General features: G+C 48.4%; 1 protein-coding gene across 1 annotated transcript in view; it reads right to left on the minus strand.

Moving 5' to 3' along the window:
- crtc3 (CREB regulated transcription coactivator 3) overlaps positions 1-18,591 on the minus strand; it is a 58,198-nt gene that overhangs the window by 31,717 nt on the left and 7,890 nt on the right. Inside the window, exons 2-4 of the mRNA XM_084437162.1 lie at positions 16,890-17,000; positions 14,206-14,334; positions 1,993-2,054 (exon numbers count right to left, since the gene is read on the minus strand). Of these exons, the coding sequence (XP_084293288.1) occupies positions 1,993-2,054; positions 14,206-14,334; positions 16,890-17,000 (302 nt within the window). The remainder of the gene's footprint in view (positions 1-1,992; positions 2,055-14,205; positions 14,335-16,889; positions 17,001-18,591) is intronic.

Raw genomic sequence — 18,591 nt, forward strand, 5'->3', positions numbered from 1 at the left:
ACAGCGGAAGACGACAAAAAAATGAAGTGAGCAAAGCGCAGTCCGGCGCGGGACGTTCTTATCAATTAATGAACTATTGTTTGTTAAGGTTAACAGTTATCGATTAATGAAATCCCTTGAAATTTGCAACCCTAGTTGTATCCCAATAGAAAACAATGTGTGAGTAAATCCTCTACAGGTCAGTCAAAGGCTAGGGTTAGGGTTAGGGCTAGGGTTAGGAGTAAGGAGCAGCCGGCCGATCTACTGGTCAGGAGGAAACAGTGCTGGGTGCTGATGCAGCCCGAGCCCCTAGCTGTGTGTGTGCTGTGTCAGTGTGTGTGTGCTGTGTGTGTGCTGTGTCGGTGTGTGTGTGTGCTGTGTCGGTGTGTGTGTGCTGTGTGTGCGCTGTGGCTGGGTGCTGATGCAGCCAGAGCCCCTAGCTGTGTGTGTGCTGTGTCGGTGTGTGTGCGCTGTGTGGGTGTGTGTGCGCTGTGTGTGTGCTATGTCGGTGTGTGTGTGCTGTGTCGGTGTGTGTGTGCCATGTCGGTGTGTGTGCGCTATGTCGGTGTGTGTGCGCTGTGTGTGCTGTGTCGGTGTGTGTGCGCTGTGTCGGTGTGTGTGCGCTGTGTGTGTGCGGTGTGTGTGTGCTGTGTCGGTGTGTGTGCGCTGTGTGTGTGCTCCTCTCTGAGAGCACAAGGTCACGGCGCTGTCTGTTCGCTCGGTCGGGAGCTTCCACACAGCCAACCTGTTCTCCGCTGTCAATGATGACCAGAGGGCGTGGACACCATTCAGATGACCAGAGGGCGTGGACCCCATTCAGATGACCAGAGGGCGTGGACCCCATTCAGATGACCAGAGGGCGTGGACCCCATTCAGTTTTACAAGTCGTTATGCTGCAGTCAACACTGAGTCTGGCGGCCGGCGCTGAACAGCTCTGAACACAGAATCCATCGCTGCAGAGCCATGGGGGGAGGGGGAGGGGCACTGGCAGACAGCCAAGCCAACATTCAAAACACAACTGTAGCCACAGAGAGAGCAGAGAGAGAGAAGAGAAAGAGAGAGAGAGAGAGAGAGAGAGAGAGAGGAAAGAAAGAGAGAGAGAGAGAGAGAGAGAGAAAGAGAGTAGGGGAGGGGCTTGGCTAGGGCTTTTATTGCAGGGCTGTAATTCACTCCCTTGTAAACACAGGAGAAAAAAGGTCCAGTAATTACCCTGCCTGCTCTAGCTGGATACGACCGGCGGTTTAAACAGGGCTGTTGGCAGCGGCCATCCGTCTGCAGCAGACAGGTCCATCTAGCTTCCCTCTGGGTAGGAGATGGTGAGCTAAGCCCCGCCCCGCTCTGCGCTGCGTTGTGATTGGTTTCACCCTGTGGCGGCGTGGAGACGGGGCAGCAGCAGGACGACTGGGCCGTTGCGTCTGACCTTTGAACCCAAAGGCTACCTGTCAAGAGCATCTCAGCAGACAGGGCTTCCTCCTGGGGCCGGCGCCAGCTGACTGCCTGATCAGCTGACTGCTCCACTGCCCGGGGCAAGTAAAATGCCACGTTGGGGTAGTAAATCAATCAAGCTCACCTGCCCCATCGGGCACAGACGGGGCTTTTCCTGCATAGAGAATCACCAGGCGGCCGCCTCCGTCAAATATCCTGCCACCTCCATCTCTTGACAAATAAACACTAAGACCTGCCAACCTGCATACGTTGCGTAGTACGCACATTCTTTTGTGTTTTCCAGTAATTTATGTTGTACATTTTTAATCTGTGGGACCTCAAAATACAACTGGGAGCATTTGCAGCAGAGAGGGATCATGAATTCATTCTGATTGACACCCCTCAGAGGGAAAGACCCTAATTTTATGGGTTCAGATCTCAAGTTCACCACATTCACAAAAACACCCTGAAATATTGTCCCACAAGGGAGACTTGACACCGGAAGCAGATGAAACAGATCCTGGATCAGCGGTGGCCCTAGGAAGAGGAGGCAGGACAGCAGGATCAGAAACGGTAGGAACCACTCACCTTCTCCAGCTGTTGTCTGGCGGAGGGGACAGGTACACCGCTCCGTAGGGAGAGCTCTCCATGTGGGATCGGTCAAGGAAACCAAAGAGACAAACAAAACACTGCATTTTATCTTATCTTATCTGACTGTAATGTAATCTTGACAAAACTAAAAATAAATTATATTACTCAGCTACTTCTGCTTTAACTCAAACGGTCCAAATGATGCTGCATCAAAAGGACATTAACAAAAGGTGCACATGGATGATATAGGCTAGCGAATGCACAGCAAATGAGAATTTACAGCATGAAAGATTAGACCCCCCCCCCAAAAAGTGAAATGATGGCAACTAGGTGCAACAACACAGCTGCCTTGTTCAAAGAGTCATGGAAACAATGTCAGCCCTTAAGCTCTGGTCCTGACCGCCTGAGCCATGGGGGAGATGGGACACAGGCCTTCAGATGGGACACAGGCCTTCAGATGGGACACAGCCCTTCAGATGGGACACAGCCCTTCAGATGGGACACTGCCCTTCAGATGGGACACTGCCCTTCAGATGGGACACAGCTGTCTCACCGGCCTGGATCACATCCCCGTTTTAACCAAACCTGAGGGCTCTAGCGTGCCGCTTCTGGGGGATTCAACTTTGGTCTAAATAGCAAAAACGTCTGGCTGAGACAGAACCAGAACCGAGAGAGAGTGAGAGAGAGAGAGAGAGAGAGAGAGAGAGAGAGAGAGAGAGAGGATTGGTTTCTACAGTAGGAGCAGTGGGGCGGCAGATGGAAGGATCCTGTCCAACAGGTTATTGCTGTGTGTGCGTGCGTGCGTGCGTGCGTGCGCGGTGTGGTGTGTGTGTGTGTGTGCGCGGTGCGGTGTGTGCGGTGCGGTGTGTGTGTGTGCGGTGCGGTGCGGTGTGTGTTATAACAAACACGGCTACAGTTCTACAGACAGAAGGGAGGGGCCCCCCCGCCATGCCCAGACATTTGATTGGAACAATCAGACGATGTAACATTTCCAAGCTTAGGAACATGATAGCATTAAACTTCACAATCATGGAAAATAACACCTCAAAAAGTTGCCTGACAGATCATGCCGTGTGTGGGCCGTCACAAACAGAGCAGGCTCAACAAACCGGTCACAAACCTGCCAGAAAGGGACATAACTACTGAGGGCAAAGCCCTTCACATCCCTGCTACACACACAGGGAGCTCGGCTGCTCTAAAACAATGCAAAAGAGATCCAGGAGTCACTCGTGTCCAGAGGCACACATGGTCGTGTCCCCATAATCCAGGAAGGCCAGGGTGGATCACAGCCTACTCACTTCAGGCAGATGGAGCCAGATAGAGAGTGAGTGAGAGGCCCTGTACAGATAGAGATCCAGTAAGCTACTACTAATGCTGTTGTCCAGTTCTTCCCAGCTGCGAGTGTCTGTGACATCATCAGGCGGGGACGCTCACAGCTCACCATGTTCTGTCAGGCAGTGAAACACCACGCTTGGAAACTCAGCTAGGAAATCTCAGCCAAACTAAAAGGAGTCAACGTGTAATTGTGAGCTAGTAAGCTGAAGCCAACCCTGGTTACTGGAGAGTTACCGCAATGTCACAAAACCCACATGGAATTAATCAACGATGCCACAGATGAAGACATGGGGAGGAGTGTAATCTGAAGAGTCTGGAGTGTGAGGCAGGATCTCCTGAGCGCTCTCTCTCCCTCACCGCCTGTCTGGATCTCCTGAGCGCTCTCTCTCCCTCACTGCCTGTCAGGATCTCCTGAGCACTCTCTCTCCCTCACCGCCTGTCTGGATCTCCTGAGCGCTCTCTCCCCCTCACCGCCTGTCTGGTCTTGGCACATACACTTCGGCTCATTTGTGAAAAACAAGCCTCCACTGTGACGGACATCTGGCGCCGACAGGAAAAAAACAACCTGGGAGTGAAAAGCGATTTTGGCCGAGGGGGGATGTTCCTCTTCCCTCTCGCAGTGTGAGGATCCCATGCTCTGTGTGGTCTCCAAACCCAAACCTCTCCATGACACACCCGCACGCACACACACATGAACACCCCTCTTCATCCCTTACCTCCCCACACACCTGAACACCCCTTACCTCCCCACACACACCTGAACACCTCTTCATCCCTTACCTCCCCACACACCTGAACACCCCTCTTCATCCCTTACCTCCCCACACACACCTGAACACCCCTCTCTTCATCCCTTACCTCCCCACACACACCTGAACACCTCTTCATCCCTTACCTCCCCACACACCTGAACACCTCTTCATCCCTTACCTCCCCACACACACCTGAACACCTCTTCATCCCTTACCTCCCCACACACCTGAACACCCCTCTCTTCATCCCTTACCTCCCCACACACACCTGAACAGCCCTCTTCATCCCTTACCTCCCCACACACACCTGAACACCCCTCTTCATCCCTTACCTCCCCACACACACCTGAACACCCCTCTTCATCCCTTACCTCCCCACACACACCTGAACACCCCTCTCTTCATCCCTTACCTCCCCACACACACCTGAACAGCCCTCTTCATCCCTTACCTCCCCACACACCTGAACACCCCTCTCTTCATCCCTTACCTCCCCACACACCTGAACACCCCTCTTCATCCCTTACCTCCCCACACACCTGAACACCCCTCTCTTCATCCCTTACCTCCACACACACCTGAACACCCCTCTTCATCCCTTACCTCCCCACACACCTGAACACCCCTCTCTTCATCCCTTACCTCCACACACACCTGAACACCCCTCTTCATCCCTTACCTCCCCACACACACCTGAACACCCCTCTCTTCATCTCTTCATCCCTTATTACAAAACAACAATAAAACATTGTAAGCAATAGTTGTTGTAATGGATTGTACTCTTCTCTAAAGAGAGAAAATAATTGATATTGGTGAGGTGCTGGAGAGGTCAGATGATGTATGAAAAAAAAATTTGATTAGGGGACACTGAGGTGTTCTGGCTCTCAAACAGTTTGTTGGCAAATAGATTTGACAACTGGACAATGGAATACATTGCACAGCAAATGCAGTATCCAACAGTTCGCTCATGGCTAGCTAGCAATGGTACAGCTATGGGATTAGCTCATTTGGGTTGCTGTAAAAGCTGTCACTCTTATGTTGCTATAGCCTACAATTATCAGAACAATATGAACTTTCAGTTGAAAGTTTTCCATCCACCCATCCATCACTGGATGAGGAATAAGCACCGCAAAGCGATCAATTCTCACGCAAGCAGGAGCCAGGCTGTGGATTTCGTTGTTGTTGCGACCCAAATGTTTTGGACAAGTTGCCGTCAGTTTGCGCCTCCAGACAATCTGCGCGCCTGCCTATGCCGTAGCCTGACGTGCACCTTGTAGCTAACGTTACCGGCTATAACCAGCCAGTGGAACTGTCGTGTTCAGACGGCTCTAGCTCAAAAAGTATTTATGTCAGCTTAGATATTTAGATGGCTAGAATCAAGACAAATAGACAAACAGTTTGATGTATAATATGTCCCATAATACTTTCGGATGTATTATTTTATGGAGCTACGAACACACAACAAGTCTCCAATGGCACAGGGAAGAGAAACACAGACATCAACACCGACTCAATCGGCCTTCACTGTGGTAAATCTGGAATCTGGAATGTGATTGGACTAACAAAATGTCAATATCTGAATCCTGTTCAGACAGGGCCGGAGTACTAGCCTCCCTTGCGGTAATTTTTCAGCGTTTTGGCCAATCACAAATTAGCAACAAAAAAAAAAGGCATTACATTGATTTAAGAGAAAAGAACCCGCCCTAAGGGAGGCTAGCCTCCCTTCACTTGATATCTATGGGTCCTCCAGCTGCATGTTATAGATGTCACTGTTGGAGCTTTAGAATTGCAATAATGGTTTTTTTATCCATAGGGAAAACCTGCTTTATGAACAAAACTGAGAATATTATGAATAAATAAATTCATATATTTATATTTTAATTCCTCTCTTCTCTCCAAAAAACTGAGGACTGTCCTCCCCTGCCTCAATGGACGAGCCTCCACTGACACACACACACACTTTCTCTCTCACAGTCAGTCAGTCAGTCAGTCAGTCAGTCAGTCAGTCAGACACACACACACACACACACACACACACACACACACACACACACACACACACACACACACACACACACACACACACACACACACACACACACACACACACACACACACACACACACACACACACACACACACACACACACACCTCTATTTCCACAAACAAAGGCCCGGTTTTAACTAACTGAGCCATAAACAAGTAGGGCCTTTCACACATGCACTTAACATTACCTGGAGAGTGTTTCCCCTAGAACTGTACCAACGAGAACCCCACACTCCAAAGCATCACTGTACGAGTAATAAAAGAAAAGAAAAAAATGGAAGCTTATGCCGCGTTCCAGATAGGATTTTGAGCCCGTAAAGCCGAATGTACACTATGCAATAAATCCCACGATTGAGGTCTTAAGGTGGTCGTGGGTTGTCGCAGACAATCGTAGCTGATCGTATGCAAAATCGGGACTCGCAAGTCGCACAGCGTGAGAAGGTGTACGATCTGCGTTCTACGTTCTACGTTCCCGACAAAATATCTGGCATGTCAGATATTTTCGTCGTAGATCGCAGATCACGTAGAAGTTCATCCAAGATGAATCGTGGGCATAATTGGGGCTGACAGAAATCGTATAGTGTGAATACAAATCGCATAGTGTGAATACGCACGTCGTATGGTCGTATGGTCTTGAGACGGAGTCCCGGTCGTACAGTGGGAAGGGATCCCCTATCTAAGATTTTTTCAGTCGTACAGTGTACAGAAGACTTAAGTTACGACTTCAAGTCACGACTCACGACTTCATAGCGTTCCAGGCAAACTGTATGAGTGTGTGGAATTCTGGATAAAAGCCAATACGGCAAAAGCTTGAGATTTGACACTGTCAGAGCTGGCAAGCTAAATATTGTATGCCTAACTTCGCTATGCTAAGAAATCGTACGTTACATAATTGTATTTATTGACATCATCGACTTTTCGCCGTTTGCATGGTCAAGTTCAGGTTTACCTTAACGTTAGCTAGCTAGCACTAGCTATCTCTTGTCGTCAACATATTTGGGCATCATTACATACACATAGCAGATTGTTGTCCATAACCGTTTGTATTATTTTGATTACAACGTACAAATTTACTTTACGTTGCCCTTAAGTTATCTTTGTCGCCATACCCATGGGGGCTGCCATCTTGTTTAGAGGGCTGTGTGACGTCAGAGAGTGCAACTGGGAGTACATCGATCTGATACGAGTTCACGGGTGGGAAGTTACGGGTTTGACTGCCATTCCAGTGCATTTTCATGTGTAGAAGGTTGGAAAAACACGGGTCACGGGTTGCCTGGAACGTGCCATTATATCAGTCCTTCTTGTTGGTGATCTCTCAACCAACTAACTTTAGCGCCAAGCGCGGGGCAGTGACGTTGCTTCTCAAGCACACCTACGCAACATTTTGCATCGTTTGCTCTGTCCATATTGCCGTGTGAACATGAATCGAGCTAAGGTCCAAGTGAAACATTGTAACTTATTAATCCCTGAATTGGAACAAATTCAGGTATGAAAGTGGCCTTAGTTACAACTACACCATTATCGGTAGTCTAATGTCGCTGACCCAAAACAATTTAGAAAGTTAATAAACTCCAACAACTGCTCCAAGTTCATCATCGTTGTTGTTTCTGAAAAAACTAGGTTTGGAAACAGCTGACAGCCATTCAGCTAACGTGAGCTCGCTAGCAGCACTAGCTATTATCAAATTATCGAAGCTATTATTGAATGGCTAATGCCAACTGCTCCCAAATTATGGTGGCTAGCGAGTAGAGCAGCAGATTCTGCTGGATTTTCTGCTGGTTTTGATGTTTGTGCAGTCATCAATTCCTCTGCCGACAACAGAGTACTGTGACGTGAATGACTTTAGTGTGTTCACATGCGTGTCCTCACTCATACATATTTATATAGAATACATAAAGTCCAAGAAATCATGATTTCCTATGAGGGGTGAAGCACAAGATACTCTCCCTCAATAAAAGATAGCTCAGTGATGCTAAGAGCTATAGCATAGGAGCTTGACATGCATTGGCTTGAACAGTGAAGAACTTGTTGTGCAACATACAGGGAGCTGCAGGGGCCTAAAGGGAAGAACATACTGTGCAGATTATTCCAAGCCCAGGAGCGTTCTGTCACATAGGCACTGGTGGGTGCATTATATCACAGTGGCCACTTTGTTTCTTTTTTAAACAAACTAAATCTTAAAGCTACACTATATTGTATTCGCTCATCTGCCTTTACACGCATATGAATTTAAGTGACATCCCATTCTTAATCCATTGGGTTTAATATGACGTCGGCCCACCCTTTGCAGCTATAACAGCTTCACCTCTTCTGGGAAGGCTTTCCATAAGGTTTAGGAGTGTGTTTATGGGAATTTTTGACCATTATTCCAGAAGCGCATTTGTGAGGTCAGACACTGATGTTGGATGAGAAGCCTGGCTCACAGTCTCCGCTCTAATTCATCCAAAAGGTGTTCTAACGGGTTGAGGTCAGCACTTTGCAGGCCAGTCAAGTTCTTCCACACCAAACTCGCTCATCCATGTCTTTATGGACCTTGCTTTGTTCACTGGTGCGCAGTCATGTTGGAACAGGAAGGGGCCATCGCCAAACTGTTCCCACAAAGTTGGGAGCATGGAATTGTCCAGAATCACTTGGTATGCCGAAGCATTCAGAGTTCCTTTCACTGGAACTAAGGGGCCAAGCCCAGCTCCTGAAAAACAACCCCACACCATAATCCCCCCTCCACCAAACTTCACACTTGGCACAATGCAGTCAGACAAGTACCGTTCTCCTGGCAACCGCCAAACCCAGACTCGTCCATCAAATTACCAGATGGAGAAGTGTGATTCATCACTCCAGAGAACGCGTCTCCACTGCTCCAGAGTCCAGTGGCGGCGTTCTTTACACCACTGCATCCGACGGTTTGAATTGCACTTGGTGATGTATGGCTTGGATGCAGCTGCTCTGCCATGGAAACCCATTCCATGAATTTCTCTAGGCACTGTTCTTGAGCTAATCTGGAGGCCATAAGAAGTTTGGAGGTCTGTAGTGATCGACTCTGCAGAAAGTTGGCGACCTCTACACACTATGTGCCTCAGCATCCGCTGACCCCGCTCTGTCATTTTACGCGGCCTACCACTTCGTGGCTGAGTTGCTGTCGTTCCCAATCGCTTCCACTTTGTTATAATACCACTGACAGTTAACTGTGGAATATCGAGGACATTTTACGACTGGACTTGGGCACAGGTGGCATCCTATCACAGTACCACGCTGGAATTCACTGCACTCCTGAGAGCGACCCATTCTTTCACAAATGTTTGTAGAAGCAGTCTGCATGCCTAGGTGCTTGATTTTATACACCTGTGGCCATGGAAGTGATTGGAACACCTGAATTCAATTTTTTGGATGGGTGAGTGAATACTTTTGGCAATAGTGTACATGAGATAACTCGGCACTTTGGTAGCCTCTCTGGTCGTGATAAAATCGGCACTTTTTTAAGAACGTTTTAAGAACCACACTTCCCACAATCCCCCACTCACTCGCTGTAATGATGGGGGAAAAATGATAAACACCCGTGGCGCAGACTGGATTGGAAGATTGTAGCTACTTTCTAGAAGGATGGCTTCAATGCAGGTAAATACCGGTCTTCTTTCTTTTATGTGCATGTTGATTTCGTTTCGCGGGGCAAAGTGTTTGTTATTCTTCCTGATATTGTAACGTGTCACTCCCTTTTCCACCACAAGATTTCCCGCCAGTGTACTAAACAGTACACCGAAATTCTAAAATAATAAATTCACAGGGTCTCATGCAGTCTCATGTCACGAAAATGATTTTTGGGGTCTTGCTAAGGCCAATTCATAAACTAATAGCAAGTAAAGGTGAATAATGAACCACAAGAACCACTCTCATTGAGCTTTAAAATCACTTCCCGGTGCTCCGACACACTCACTATCAAAAATGTTCTAATTCACTATCCATCTTTCACATTCAAATAAGATTAACAATGCACGTTTCCTTCAATCTCCCTTTCTGCATGATGCAACAGGTGTCAGTGTGTCTAACCCTAACCCTAACCTAACCCTCTCAGCACGGCTTCCACCCTCAGCTGCCACCTCGTTGGGCTCAATCTCAAATCCTCTGACTCACAAACACACATGACCACCTCCAAAAGCTGCTATTTTCAAGGGGAACGCCGCTGTCATAGCAAGTTTAGCTCAAATGTCGCTTTGTCCTCAATGAAACCGATCCGTATACACCAACATTTAACCGATCCGTGCAATAGTAAGCTAGCTCCTTTTTCCTCTGTGCGCGCACCCCCTTTATAATGAAGGTCTATGGGCCTCTGCTAAAAACTATGATAAACATGCATTTTCAAGGCAGGAAGTGCAGGGTGTGATCTGCTGTCATGTGAAATATATCACATTCTCAAACCGAATATTGAAACAAAAGCACCATTTGAGCCAGAACTATTTCGCCGAACGCACTACACCATACCTTTCGCACTGTAAACTTCCTCCACATGTGGTAGAGAGCGCGAGCATGCGTGTGAGCGGTAAAGCTAGACGATTGTTTACATCCTCCTAGCCATGCCCAACACGTCAACACATGGGGATGGCGATTCATTTCACAAGACAACATTCTACTGAGACAGGTAAGGGGCTTCCTGCCTTGAAAATGCATGTTTATCATAGTTTTTAGCAGAGGCCCATAGAGAGAGAAGAGCATGGTGTCAGCCTCAGACAGTTCAAAGCTGTAGTTCTGCATCGGTTGATGGGTTGACAAGTTGGTGCAGTGGGAGCCAACCGAGTAGACAATCTCTGCATCTAAATTCTGTGCAATGACGGTAATGAAGCTGCATATCAGTTTTTGTAGCGGCCCATTGTTGCTGACACTACACAGCAGCGTTTTAAATGGTCTGGCAGAAGGGAAGGGGTCCCTCAATTTCCTGTTGGTGTTGGGGACATGTGGCTTACCCTGTACCCACAGGTCTCACTCGTCATCTTTAGTTGAGTTTGCTCGGGTCATTCACACAGATGATACGGTCAGCAGCACCATGGCAGGCAAAGGTGACACCTTGTGGATGTAGTCTAACCACTTGTATGGGGTGCCATCTTGTGCCTGCCGATCTTCTGCTGATGGAGTTGCCATCCTCCAGATCATGCCCATCTCAACGATAGCGATGTAGGGTTCTTGCAGATCTACTGATTTGAAAGAGAGCTTCTGGGTGAGCTTGCTGTTCTACAACTTCCTTTATGTGCTGTCGGAGTTGAATAAGGCCACTAACTCATTGATTCCAGCAACTCTGGGAGGTTCACAAGTTGACTAACCTCAACCAGGTCGATCACCGCCTTGAGCATGCTCTGCTCCATCTCAGCAACTCTCGCCTTGAGTTCCTCCCTAGGCTTCTCCGTGCATGGCTCCCAAACGTTAAGCATTTGCTCAGAGGTGGGGGCGCATGGAGGGAGGTATTCTTACTTGGTACCCCATCTCGCAAGAAGCTGGTCAACATCTCTCCCACAGGACAGGCTGACTAAGTCTGCAATGAGTTAATCAGAGGCAGGCATCTCATCAGAAGCAGTTCATCAGAGGCAGCTAATCTTGGCTTCTTTTCGGTTGGCCAGAACGCCACCCAGATTCGAGCCACACTTCACATTTCTGGACGGCACCAGCAGCTGTTTCTCATTCTCGAGAATGGAGAGCCGGACAGACTTCATTTTGTTGCCTTTGTTCATTGTACACTCAATCCACATGTCCCAGGCCATGTTGGAGTAGTGGTGGTGGACTAAGTGAAGTCATTACGAAGGAAGGCGAACTGATCAGCAGAGAGTGCTGTCAGCATTGCCCAGAAGTCTGGCAACCACCTTCCATACCAATTGTTGTGATACGCTACCATCCATGGCAGCATGGCACACAGACATTCTCACCCCAGTTGCAGATATGAACTGTGTGCACATTCTGCATAAACACATCTGTCATGGGTAGGAAGTTCCTCCAGTAGTCTGCCATGTCAGTGGCCGCACCTGGGTGAAGAAGCTGGTGATGAGGCTCTGGAGCTCAGCATCATCCTTCAATGCTGCCTGAGCAGCAGCGCAGGTTTCTTAGGAGACTGGTATCTGACTGGTATCTCTCATAATCTCAAGGTCTGATCTCATCAGACAGGCTGGGCATGAGCGCCTCGTGAGCTTACTACTAGTCAGCTACTAACTATTTGTAACAAATTATATTTGTAATCTTTTATAACAGCAATGCTTCGTACTTTTTCCAAGGTCTCATTGGTCCCATTGATGACTTCCATTGTAGCCAAGGGTGTGCCTGCAGAACTGTAGCTAGCTCAATACTGAGGCCATGATGGAAATTATAGTCTCTATGTGTCGTGTTCATGTGCTGTAAGACAGACCAAGAATGGGTCCTATAGTTCAGAATAGTGGACTTATGCTTTAATTTAACAAAACCCAAAAACCAGATCTTACCTTCCCGTATAAAAGTTACGTTTTCTATTGGATGGCGGCCATCTTTGATTCATGGGTCAAAATGATAATAGCCGGGTTTCCCCAAACGAGTTAAGAAGCACTTAACTCCAAAGTACTTCTTAACTCCCATACAAATGTTTGCTTAAGAAGGGTTCCTTAAGAAGGTTCTTTATCGGGAAACACGGCCAATATCAAACTGAGTTCAGAATCTGAATCCTCATGGTAGACTTATGTGAAACAGTGTCTTCATACATGATTCACTGCATTCTGGTGCTGCACTGTTTGTGTGGCTCTGCTTGTTTATCATGAAAACATGTTGTACTAGAATTGGTGCTCAGAGAGCACAGACCTCCGCCCCTGAATGCATTCCGTGGCTCTGTGCCAAAATTGAATGGGTTCTAAATTGGCCCATGCTACACCCCTCCACAGAGTTTCATGACAAGTAGTGTGGTAGTTTTTGTATAATCCTGCTAACAGTCAGACGCACCCACGACACCAAAAACATTACATCTTGCCCTGCACTGTTGCAGAGGTAAAAATGATTTGAGGCCAAATATCTCTAGCTAGCTAAGCAAAGTAACTAGCTTAGTATATTATGTGTGTTACAGTTGTTGAATAAAAACTTGTTCGTTCGTTGGCATCTCTTTTTGACAATGTTGCACAGCAAACAAGCAGAACAGTACCCTATCATTCATAGCTAGCTGTTTGCCATCAAAGTCAAGTCTGGCATTAGGTTTGGTTGCTAGGGCTTGCGTTTTGTTGCTATGGAAAAGCAGGTCATATCCAAGGGTGGGAAAATTGCTCAGAGCAAACAAGAGGAGGCTTGTCCATAGAGGACAGGGAGGATAGTCCTCCCCAAAATTCAAAGAAAAATAAATAAAAGATTAATTAAAAATGTTGTTTTTGAATCGCCCTCAAATCAATTTCTAAGCATCTAGGATTCACTAAACCCTATTGCCAATGTTAAAGTCTCAATAGCTCCCTGGAGAAATGACTGGGAGAGCATGCTGAGGTGTAGGGAAGATGAGCAGCTCCTCTCCTCCACACAGCTCCATAGACTTCCATTCAAATACACCCTAACTATCCCAAAACGCACCGGCCTATCTTTTCCATGTTAATAACTGACTGCTAGGTGGGACATCCTCCATGAGCCCAAAAGGCCACCCGGACGGGGCATGGTGTGAGTCTGGGACAGGAGAGCCCCAGGCATGGTGTGAGTCTGGGACAGGAGAGCCCCAGCCTTGGTGTGAGTCTGGGACAGGAGAGCCCCAGGCATGGTGTGAGTCTGGGACAGGAGAGCCCCAGGCATGGTGTGAGTCTGGGACAGGAGAGCCCCAGCCTTGGTGTGAGTCTGGGACAGGAGAGCCCCAGGCATGGTGTGAGTCTGGGGCAGGAGAGCCCCAGGCATGGTGTGAGTCTGGGGCAGGAGAGCCCCAGCCTTGGTGTGAGTCTGGGACAGGAGAGCCCCAGGCATGGTGTGAGTCTGGGGCAGGAGAGCCCCAGGCATGGTGTGAGTCTGGGGCAGGAGAGCCCCAGCCTTGGTGTGAGTCTGGGACAGGAGAGCCCCAGGCTTGGTGTGAGTCTGGGACAGGAGAGCCCCAGGCATGGCTCTGCTTCTAAAGGATATCTGCCGTCCGTGTTTGTCGATGGGTCGGCGGTGGGGCGAGTTGATGCGGCTGCGGTCCCTGTGGACCCGCTCCACCAGACCGTGGTGACGCATCCCTCTGACCGAGTCCAAACCGGCTGGGAAGCCGCCCTGAGGGACGGAGAGAGACAACGTTAACAAGATGGAGGAGAACAGGAGGATGAAGGACAGGGATACAGACAGGTTTAGAGAGGGTGAGAAATATTGAAAAAAATCATAAGGAGAAAGCCAAATGCAAGGGAATAACAGAGCAACATGACAAGTTATTAGTATGTAAATATTAAAGGTCCCCTATTCCTTTTCAATAAGTTAATATAGGTCTCTGGGATCCCCAAAACATGTTTTTGAATATTTTGGCAGAAAATACCACTCAGATTTCATCCCTGTTTCAGTCCTGTTCTGGAAGGGCTGTTTCTGTGTCTGTGGCTTTAATAAATGAGCTGCTGTTCATCACCCCCAGTCCGACCCCCCCCCCCAGTCCGACCTTCCCCCCCAGTCCGACCCCCCCCCCCAGTCCGACCTTCCCCCCCAGTCCGACCCCCCCCCCCCAGTCCGACCTCCCCCCCCCCAGTCCGACCTCCCCCCCCCCAGTCCGACCTCCCCCCCAGTCCCCCCCAGTCTGACCTTCCCCCCCCCGTCCCCCCCAGTCCGACCTTCCCCCCCAGTCACCCCCAGTCCGACCTTCCCCACCAGTCACCCCCAGTCCGACCTTCCCCACCAGTCCGACCTTCCCCCCCCCAGTCCGACCTTCCCCCCCAGTCCGACCTTCACCCCCAGTCCGACCGTGCCTCCAGAAGTTCAAACAATGCAGCAGGACTTTTTTTTTCAGATGGGGTAGCGGTATAATTTGAATGAGTCTTGTCCTGACATTAGAAAGGCAAATCTGAATGGCTTGTTGGATCATGTTTTCTGAATTTGGCAGCCCACAAAAAACTGACTGGGTTGTGTGTTAGTAGACCCGTCAGAGACCCAAATGTACTGTATTTACACAAGTGCTGAAGCAGTGCATTTTTCATAAAGAGGGACCTTAAAAATATTTTCCAGCAGCAAATACATACAGTATAAAATAAACTACAGTATCTATCAAGATGTATTCACCAAAGCACTCAAAAACAAACTAAAGGCCATCCAATAATTAAAATGAATGAGCACTAACAAATAATCCAAATCAAGTGGGGCCTATTCAGTCTGAAGAGCATCCCTGAGGGAGGAGTGAATGGACCCCATTCTAAGAAGCGCTTTCACTGGCTTTAATTTCTGAAGCCAGCCTCAGTCCAGGGATCAGTGCTCTACTCCTCAAAGAGCCATTCTTTCCAGCAACAAGGGCACTTTTACCTGGAGCTACTACTGTATCCTGGGGTAGAGTTCTCTTCAGAGGGCTGACACAGATACAGGCCTGTGGCTACAGGGAAACTCCGCTGTATCACATTCAACACTGGCTTTCTGATGGGAATGAATCTCACTAGGACCAGCACACATCTAGGGCTCTGTGTAGTTAGACCAGCACTAGGACCAGCACACATCTAGGGCTCTGTGTAGTTAGACCAGCACTAGGACCAGCACACATCCAGGGCTCTGTGTAGTTAGACCAGCACTAGGACCAGCACACATCCAGGGCTCTGTGTAGTTAGACCAGCACTAGGACCAGCACACATCCAGGGCTCTGTGTAGTTAGACCAGCACTAGGACCAGCACACATCTAGGGCTCTGTGTAGTTAGACCAGCACTAGGACCAGCACACATCCAGGGCTCTGTGTAGTTACTCTGAAGCTCACTAGGACCAGCACACATCTAGGGCTCTGTGTAGTTAGACCAGCACTAGGACCAGCACACATCTAGGGCTCTGTGTAGTTAGACCAGCACTAGGACCAGCACACACCCAGGGCTCTGTGTAGTTACTCTGAAGCTCACTAGGACCAGCACACATCTAGGGCTCTGTGTAGTTAGACCAGCACTAGGACCAGCACACATCTAGGGCTCTGTGTAGTTAGACCAGCACTAGGACCAGCACACATCCAGGGCTCTGTGTAGTTACTCTGAGTTAGCATCTCCAAGAAAGGCTGCATTGCACTTCTGAACCTACAGTGATGTGTGGAGGACATTAGACTAGTAGTAAGAATTTACTATGGTCTGGTCTTAGCTGGCACTGAGATACTCAGGCTTGTGAACAAGAGCCGTGTTTCTGGTAAAGACAGTAATTACAAGGTGTGCCCTTTTCAAGAAACTTCCTTTTACAGTAAATGTTTCCTGATGCTGGGAGAGAAAACAAGGACGCCCTCTCACAGCTGACTAAAGTGACCCTACGTTCCTCTGGACCGACCCCCTACTCTGCAGCCTGGGTGACCCTACGTTCCCCTGGGCCGCCCCCCTAGTCTGAAGTCTGAAGCCTGGGCTTCAATGGCCCTACGTTCCCCTGGCCTGCCACCCCAGTCTGAAGCCTGGGCCTCAATGGCCCTACGTTCCCCTGGCCTGCCACCCCAGTCTGAAGCCTGGGCCTCAATGGCCCTACGTTCCCCTGGCCTGCCACCCCAGTCTGAAGCCTGGGCCTCAATGGCCCTACGTTCCCCTGGCCTGCCACCCCAGTCTAAAGCCTGGGCCTCAATGGCCCTACGTTCCCCTGGCCTGCCACCCCAGTCTGAGGCCTGGCGCCTGGATTGAGATCTCACCTGGAAGTCGGTACTGGTATTGCCTATCTGGTTGACGTTGGGCAGGGAGCCTCCGTAGTACTGTGCCCTTGTCTGAGACAAGCGGAGCTGCTGGATCTTCTGGAACTGCACCTGTCAAAACACCACGGTTCGTAGTAATAAGTGGGCTGTAAAGTCACTGGTAATGCAAGATCAACAAACGAAGGAGATGAGGTACAATGTACGGGGGATAATATCAAGATTATGAAGTGGACAGTTTAAAGCAAACTTGAAATTCTTAGAAATTAATTTGTTATGGCCTCCTCTAAATGCAATTCAGAAGGACCAATCCACAGACCACAGGGCTGGGCTTGTTCTGCCAAGGTAAGGTAAACAAGGTAAACAATGTCAATTATCAATTCCGATCAGGAATATGCAAATTTGGGGCGTTTCTTCCTCGCACTTCCAAAAGGACATAATTTGAATCTCAAAGACTGACCTCATTTGATGTTATCAATGGAATTACACAGACTGGAAAGACCATCTCTCGGAGAGAATGCTAATGCCACTGATCAGAGAAATATCATTTAAAGGTAGAATCAGCAAGACCGTCATTCTGATCGGATATCAAAGCAATCACAAACCAGTAACCATGACCCGGAAACAACAACATTTTTCTATGACCATGACAGACAGACAAAGCTAAACAAATAAACAAACATACTGTATTATGTGTTTTGGGGCTATATTTGAACTTTTTATTTTTTTATAAAGATATTTTTAAGGCATTTCTGCTTTATTAGGGATAGGACAGTGTATGTGACATACAGAAAAGGTGGGAGAGAGAGAGAGAGAGAGAGGAAGACATGCAGCTACCGGGGCGCCCCATACTGGAACATTTCTTGAAGAGAGCGGGCCAGTCAAAGATGGTGCTTAGTGAAACAGCCTGCCGCCCACAGCGGGGCAGAGGAAGATCCGTTTACCTGAAGGAACCCAGACCTTCATTCAATACCCCTCAAAGGCATTTTAACTCAATCATCCGGTCACTGGTGCAAATGTGTAAGCAGGTATTTCGAATTACAACTGTTTGCGGCAGTGGGTCCTGTAGCCTGACCCACAAGACCTGCTCTTCACAGGTATCTCTGGCTCCTAGGCAAGGCAAGTTTATTTGTATAGAACATTCCAGCAACAAGGCAATTCAAAGTGCTTTACATGAGACATTAAAAGCATCAAGACACATGAGACATTAAAAGCATCCTAGGGGTCACACAGGTCATACCTTATGGCTTAATTCAGTACAGCCTTAAAACCACATCCTTTTTGACCAGCTATTTCAAACTATCTCATAAAGGAAGACCATTGTGAACCAATGTAGTGGAAATAACATGAATGGACCCTTTCTATTCTCCCTGGACAGACTGGTTCTATTTCTCAGGGTGCCTGGATTCTGCATGGGGCTGAGACCTAAATCAGATGGAGATTCTAGGCGTCATCATGAGTAAAAATGTGATTTCTGACCCTTGGGGACATGTAGGGAAAGGACCTACATGTAAGCTTAAATCTCAATGTAAACTGATTTTCTATATGAAGACACTACATCCAGAGGGCCTTTAATAAAGCGCTGCCTTCTCATTTGCATGATCTGTCAAGGTGCCGTCTTTCGCAGACCGACTAGATGGGACATGAGAGGCGGGCAGTGATTTCTCACCAACATCACACAAAGCGGCTAGGCGAAAACCATGCG

Source organism: Borostomias antarcticus (genome assembly GCF_949987555.1).
Source record: "Borostomias antarcticus genome assembly, chromosome: 4".
Lineage (NCBI taxonomy): Eukaryota > Metazoa > Chordata > Actinopteri > Stomiiformes > Stomiidae > Borostomias > Borostomias antarcticus.